This window comes from Otolemur garnettii, unplaced genomic scaffold (genome assembly GCF_000181295.1).
Source record: "Otolemur garnettii isolate 467f Iridium unplaced genomic scaffold, OtoGar3 scaffold00058, whole genome shotgun sequence".
Lineage (NCBI taxonomy): Eukaryota > Metazoa > Chordata > Mammalia > Primates > Galagidae > Otolemur > Otolemur garnettii.
The window spans coordinates 9903459-9910510 of NW_003852453.1; the positions used below are offsets into that span (position 1 = coordinate 9903459).

Here is a 7052-nt window from a genome sequence, read left to right on the forward strand (position 1 = left end):
CATGGACTTGCAGATCCTTCAGCTCCTTGGCGTTTCCACCTCCCTCCCCACAGTCTTTGCGCAGCAACCTGTGTGTAGCAAGCCCTGTCCACAGAGATGGACAGGAACTCCCTGGCTGGCTGAGCAGAGATGCACCATCCTGCACTGCCCAGGGGGAGGCTGAGGGGACTTTGGCCTGTAGTGGGAACCAACAGAGGCTGGGACTGACTCTGGGGCAGAGTCCAGGAAAGCTTCCTGGAGGAGGTATCCTCTGAGCTGGGTCTCAGAGAGGGTAGGTAGCTGGGGAGAAAGCTATCCTGAAAGCCTCCTTTTTCCTATATCTCCTCCAGGTTTGGCAGGAACAAGATGGTGGTCGTTCCAACCCCACCACTAGATTCTAGACTAAATTACCCTGGCAATTCTGGGCCTAGGAGGGAGGTGCTATTATTAGCCCCATATTGAGCAATTTGAACAGGGTCCCACAGCAAGTGAAAGGTGGAGCTGGGACTTGAACTCCCAGGCTCTGGACAAGCCACCGTCTCTTGATGAATAGCTTCTGACTGCTCTGGACAGGTCCACAGCTGTTTCCACATTTGCTTCCCTGCCTCATTCAGTCCAGGCTCCCAGCTAACACCCCTGACCTTTTTCAGGTGGTGATTTCTTAGTGTGACTTGGTGGGATGAATATGGCTACCCAAGTGCTGCTGCAGACAGTGCTGTTCCTGCTGACTCTGTTCTTCCTGGTCCAAGGTAGGCTTTCCCTGGGGTGCCTTGGGCTGTTGGGACTCATGTTAAAATGCCCACACTTGCTGGCTTATGTTAAAATGCCTGCACACATGCTGACTTCTTTGGGGCAGGCATTGGCCTGCAAGCACAGCTCAGCTAGTGGATGGTATCCTGGAACAAAGAAAATAGCACTCCTTCCTTCTGGCAGATCCAGTTCCATTGCACACAGCTGGGTGTGGGGGACATGGACTGGGTATCAGCCCCTCTCGTCTCTGCAGCCAGAGCATCCTTGTGCAGTGTACAACCTACACAACCATCTATGGCAGCTGTATTCTCATTAAATACTAAATTCTTGTTAAAAGTATTTTTTGTCTTTGAAATTATTATTTTCAGTTTTCTCTTTTCACACTTTGAAGCTAGTTGTTTGGAGTAGGAAAGACGAACAAACTTTTGTAAACTCCCTGAGGTGGTGTAGGCCCTTGGAACGTGTGTGGGACCCAGGCTCTTGGGCTCATGTTTTCTCAGCCTGGAGCCTGTTCCCTCCCATGCTCTGCCTGGTTCCTGCCACAGAGTCTCATCTGCAGCCTCTGCCTCCGCAGGTGCCCATGGTGGGGGCCCCCGGGAAGACTTCCGCTTCTGCGGCCAGCGGAACCAGACGCAGAAGAGCAGCCTCCGTTATCAACAGACGCCACAGCGGCACATCTCCATCAACAACTCCGAGGGGGCCCTCACAGTCCAGGCCCCCTTCCCTGCATCCCCCAATGCTTCCCACTTGTTCCCTGAACCCAGGGGCCTCTACCACTTCTGCCTCTACTGGAACCGACATGCTGGGAAATTGCATCTTCGTTATGGCAAGCACGATTTCTTGCTGAGTGGCCAAGCCTCTGATCTCCTCTGCTTCCGACATGAGGAGATCCTGGCCCAGGGCCCCCCACTGCTGGCCACCTCTGTCAGATCCTGGTGGAAGCCTCAGAACACCAGCCTGCCCAGTGCTTCCAGCTTCACCTTCTCCTTCCACCGTAAGTTGCTTCCAGGCAGAAGGAAGAGCTCGGGCAGAGGAGGGCAGGGAAGGCAAGATGCTAAGTGGACAGGGCTCTCAGTATCAGGCCGCGAAGCTCAGACTTTGTTCACAGGCAGTGGGGAACCATGGAAGACGTCTGAGAAGGGGAGGAGTGTGACCCAAGGTGGGCTTCAGGAAGCTTTGTGGGAGGGCCGTGATGAGGATGAAGAGGTCTAGGTGGAGACGGATAAGGTGTGGACAGGGTTGGGAGTAGGGAGGGTGGGCAGATGGGACTGGGTTATCTTGCAACATAGAAAGAATTCTTCATCCATTTGAACATAGCTTGTTTATCCTCATTTCACAGAGAAGGAAACTGAGGCACAGAGAAAGTACCCATAGTTGCACAGGTAGCAAATGGGGGAGCCAGGGTTTGAATTCAGCAGCTAATGGGGGTGGGAGCAAGAGAGGTCAAAGGTGAGGGAAGCAGCGAGGCTGACTCTGAGGTCTAGAGACTGTCTTCCATCTGGGGTATGATAGGTACAATGAGCCCCCCCCCCCCCGGTCTCCTGTTAAGTGCTAATGGGTGGGGAGGGGAGGTCGGTCAGAAGGAGTGTGAGGCTTAACTTGGGGGTTTTGATTCTTTTTTGACACTTTAAGTTTGGGCCAGGGTTTCTAGGGGTGGAGGTACAGCACCTTGACAATGTTAGTAAATCTAGGTCCATGGAAATGCTGGGGGCAGTGGGGATGGCCTGGCTCCTGGCCTGGGAGTTGTTCAGGCAGTCAGGTAGGGCTGGGCAGTCAGGGGCGGTGCTCCCCTCCCCAAGCCTGGGATTCTGCCTCTAACCTGGGAAGATTTGGGACAAAGTCAGGCCTAGTTGCAAATTGGCTTCCTGAAGAACAGATTTACCCTGGTCTTGCTTGGCCTGTTTATTTAATAAGGCCAGGATGTTCAAATCACGTAAAATCCAGGCTTTCTGGGTAATAAATTCAGGACCTACCCATGACTTATCTTCCTTGATAGCACAGAACATAGGGTTCCCACCTTATCTGAGTCTCATCTGATCCCTGGAGACACCCAAATCTACAGCCCGGGTGCAGGCTACCCTGGGCGGAGAGGCCCAGGACCGGGGTCGGGGCAGCGGGACAGGGTGGGGTAGGGTGTGGAGTTATTCCTGAAACAAGCCTAGCTGAGTGGTGGAATGGGCCTTCCCTGCTCTATGTGTGCAGCCAGGGACCCCTGGGGTGGTGGTAGGCAGACGTGCCCAACCACCTGACTGGGGCTGATGTTGCTAGGGGTTCTCTAAGACACAGCCCCTGCTGCCTGGTCTCATTGCTGAGTGACCCTCAGATGAGTCCATATCACTTGCTGGAGCCCCAGTTTCCTCTTTGGAAAGTGGGATAGAAGCGTGCAGAGTCACATGAGAATTAAATAGGAGTATGTCCAGCGGGCTGTGGCAGGTGTGGACTGGCACCTTGAAACAGCCTCGGGTGGGTCTGTCCTTCCCTCTCCCAGACCCTCCCCATAAGGCCTCTCACAATGCCTCCACCGACATGTGTGACCTGAAAAGGGACCTCCAGCTGCTCAGCCAGCTCCTGAAGCATCCCAGGAAGACCTCAAGGAGGCCCTCAGTCACCCCTGCCAGCCAGTGAGTACAGCCAGGGTTGTGAGGGGGAGGGGAGGCATCAAGTAGATTCACACCTGGGCAGGGTAGGGGCTGGAGCAGGGGCCAGCGGGAGGCCTTCCCTATAGCTAGAATGTTCCCTGGACTGCTGGTCTTTCCCTTTCCTCAGAGGAGTTAACATACAGCCCCCAGGCCAAGCCCCATGCCTGCCTGACTGAAGAAAAAACAAATATCACCCTCCCCACACAGCTGTGCCCTGCCTTCCCCACACTCCAATGAAGGAGAAGTGACTGCTCCATTCAGAGCTCAGCAGATGAGGCTCAGAGATGGGTAGGGCTGCTCCATGGCCATAGTGGGGTCAGTATAGGCAGAACTGGGCCGGAGGCTGGTGTGCTATGTCCCAGGAGAGCCCCCACCCACCTGTCTCCCCCCTTTCCCGTGGGCTCCTGGCCCAGCATCCTCTGTCTTCCTCCACCCCACGCCATGTCTCATACTTCCTCTCTCGCACCCGGCTGGCTGGCTTTCTCTTTTGTGTCCTCCCTTCTCTCCTTGACCCCATCTCCTCTCTTTGTTTTTACCTCATCCCCGTGTATTTGCCTGCGTCTCCTGTCCTCTCTGCCTCAGTCTCCCCACCAGCCTGCGGTCGCCCACCACTCTCTCTTCTCTGCCAGGCAGCTGCAGAGCCTGGAGTCAAAGCTGAGCTCTGTGAGATTCCCGGGGAATGTGGTGTCCTTTGAGGAGGACCGGATCAACGCCACAGTATGGAAGCTCCAGCCCACAGCTGGCCTTCAGGATCTGCACATCCACTCCGGGCAGGAGGTCAGGGCCAGGCTTAGGCAGGGAGCAGATGTGGACCGGATGGGGGCTGGTGGGAGCCCTGAGCACTCCCTGCAGTGCAGTATCTCACCTCTTGGGAAGGTTGCAGGCCCCAGGATCTCCTCCTCAGTTAGTGGCTACACCATGATATGGAGGACCCTTGGCTGGACATAATGGGGGGAATCTGCTCTGAGCTCACCTGTGTGATCAGAACACCAATCCCAAAATGCCTGCCCATGCACCCTGTCTTGAGACTGCTCCTTGAGTGGGGCTGGTTAGCTGGGAGCAGCCACTCTGCACGTGTGGCCACCACACCAGGCTGCTATAGGCAGAGTTGGCATCCGAAGCCCCAGACAGAAGACCATGTGGTTCTCCTGGTTCGCCCTGGGCACCTGGGGCTCTAACCACAAGGATCGCCAGCCAGAGCTGGTGCTAAGGAGTGGAGGATGAGAAGGGCTGTCCTGAGTCAGGCATGACTTCCTAAAGGAGATGGGCTGAGAGGTGGTAGCATCCAGGGAGGGAAGTGTGTGTATGTGGGGCCTGGGAGCCTACATTTGGCTGAGCCCTGAAGGACTCTGGCTGCAGGAGGCGCAGAGTGAGGTCCTGGAGTACTCGGTGCTGCTCCCCCGAACACTCTTCCAGAGGACAAAAGGCCGCAGGGAAGAGGCCGAGAAACGACTCCTCCTGGTGGACTTTAGCAGTCAAGCCCTGTTCCAGGTATGAGGGCATCCCTCACCTTCATGTCCTCTGGGGAGAAAGCAACTTTTGTCTGACAGAGAGACGGAAAGAAGGCATGAAGAGGAGCTTCTTCCTCCAAAAGTCAAAGTTATTCCTTATAGACTCAGAAATTAAACTACAATGTGCAGATCTCTGTGTGAGAGGTCTAAGGAATATTTTTCTCACTATGGTGTAAATGACTACTAGTGCAAAATTGGTTCAGAGGAAAACTCAGCATCTCAAAGCCAAGTTCTAGGAAAGACAGTAGTCTAGACAGGTTAGGAGACTTCTGGGCCCTTCCTCTCAGCTCTGAACACCCTTCCCTACTTTCTCCCCCAATCCATATATCTAGGACAAGAATTCTAGCCAAGTCTTGGGTGAGAAAGTCTTGGGTATTGTCGTGCAGAACACCAAAGTAGCCAACCTCTCAGAACCTGTGGTGCTCACCTTCCAGCACCAGCCACAGCCGGTAAGTGTGAGCCAACCAACCCTGGGGACAAGGGTCCTCCATTCCTCCCTCTGCTGACTTGCTAGCCTTTAATGAAAGGATGGTCTGATGGAGGGTACCTGCCAGCCAGGTCCAGATGGGATGGGTGGTGGCTTGACATGGTTCTAAACTTCCTCTGCCTGGTCCATGAAAGGGTGGACGGTCATGGGATCCGCTCTGCTCCTTTCTTGTCCCTACAGAAGAATGTGAGTCTACAGTGTGTATTCTGGGTTGAAGACCCAACATGTGAGTATGGAGGGGTCTCTGGGCTGGGCAAGTATCAGGAGAAGAAAGGGGGCCCTGAAGGGTGGGGGAGCTGAGGCTAATCAGGGAAGGCTTCCTGGAGAAAGGTGGGCATTGAAGAGGGAGGGCTGGCAGGCTAGGGATCCACCAGCGTACACAGTTCTGGGGGGGGGAGGATGGGCAGAATGGGGCCCTGGGGTCTGGGCTTGATCAGAGCCCCGTGCTGTCCCCTCCTCAGTGAGCAGCCCGGGGAGTTGGAGCAGTGCTGGGTGTGAGACCGTCAGGAGAGAAACCCAGACGTCCTGCTTCTGCAACCACCTGACCTACTTTGCAGTGCTGATGGTGGGTGGTCTCCCTCCCACCTTGCAGCCACACCACAAGCTGGGTTTAGTTCTGTGCCAGGCACTGTTTACACATTGAGTGATTTATTCCTCATAATAACCCTCCAAAGTAGCTTCTTTTGTCTCTCATTTTATAAATGAGGAAACAGAGCTCAGAGAGGTCACATAGCTAATAAGGGAAAAGGCTGGGCTGCAAAGCCCTTGCTCTTTGTTCCAGATTTTGGTGTGTGATAAAAAATGCAGATTCCTGGCCCTAACCTGGGGATCTGATTTCCCAAGCTGGGGCCAGGAGAGTATTTTTAATGAGCCCCTGAGTGGACACTGAGGCCCAGCACAGAGGTCCCTGAGGGGGGTTTCACTGCCTCCTAGAATTCAGAGGCCTGTGTCCCAGGTTCATGCTCCCAGAATCTTAGGGTTCTCCTTGTGAGTGTCCAGGTGTGGCTTGAACACCCCTGGGTATGGGAAGCTCACCCCTTCACAGGAAACCCATTGAATGCTACAGATAATTAATGCTAGGACAGAAAAGAGATTCTCTGGTGGAGAGTTCTTGGCCTTTGGGGGTCAAGGGGCCATTTGAGAACATGACAAAAATTACAGACAAGCTCCTCTCCAGAAAAATGCATTCATCGGGCCACATTCTGCTCAGCTGGGAGAGGGTGTTCATAGTTTCCCAGGACCCAGCGGGGACCACCAGTTAGTCCCTCATGTAGGACAAACCCTCAGGCTGAGCTGGGGACATGGAGGCCAGCCCTGCTCTATCTCCTGGGCCCAGGTCTCCTCCGTGGAGGTGGACGCCGTACACAAGCACTACCTGAGTGTCCTCTCCTACGTGGGCTGTGTCATCTCTGCCCTGGCCTGCGTCCTCACCATCGCTGCCTACCTCTTCTCCAGGTGAGGCCTGGGGAGGGATGGCATGAGGGGAGGGATGACCTCCTTCTGAACCCCTGGCCAGGACCCCACCACCGTGGAGCCCGGCCCCAGAGATTGGCCTTCCTGACTGACACCAACCAGTATGTGTGCGTGGTGGGGAGCTACAGGCCTCAGTTCAGTCCACTGACCTTTGAGGGCAACATTTCCTCCTCAGATCTGAGGTGTTTGGGTAACGTAGCACCTACACGCTTT

General features: G+C 54.8%; 1 protein-coding gene across 5 annotated transcripts in view; it reads left to right on the forward strand.

The window, feature by feature from the left end:
- Positions 1–664: 664 nt before the first annotated feature.
- Positions 665–7052, forward strand: part of ADGRG1 (adhesion G protein-coupled receptor G1) — a 14143-nt gene continuing 7755 nt past the window's right edge. For 2 of the 5 annotated variants that reach the window (XM_023514776.1, XM_012806869.2), the window contains exons 1-9: positions 665–728; positions 1289–1723; positions 3218–3350; positions 3998–4145; positions 4728–4859; positions 5212–5328; positions 5547–5592; positions 5828–5931; positions 6703–6821. In XM_023514776.1, coding sequence (XP_023370544.1) covers positions 665–728; positions 1289–1723; positions 3218–3350; positions 3998–4145; positions 4728–4859; positions 5212–5328; positions 5547–5592; positions 5828–5931; positions 6703–6821 — 1298 coding nt within the window. The remainder of the gene's footprint in view (positions 729–1288; positions 1724–3217; positions 3351–3997; positions 4146–4727; positions 4860–5211; positions 5329–5546; positions 5593–5827; positions 5932–6702; positions 6822–7052) is intronic. The other 3 variants (XM_003792578.3, XM_003792577.3, XM_012806871.2) reach the window with 2 other exon arrangements.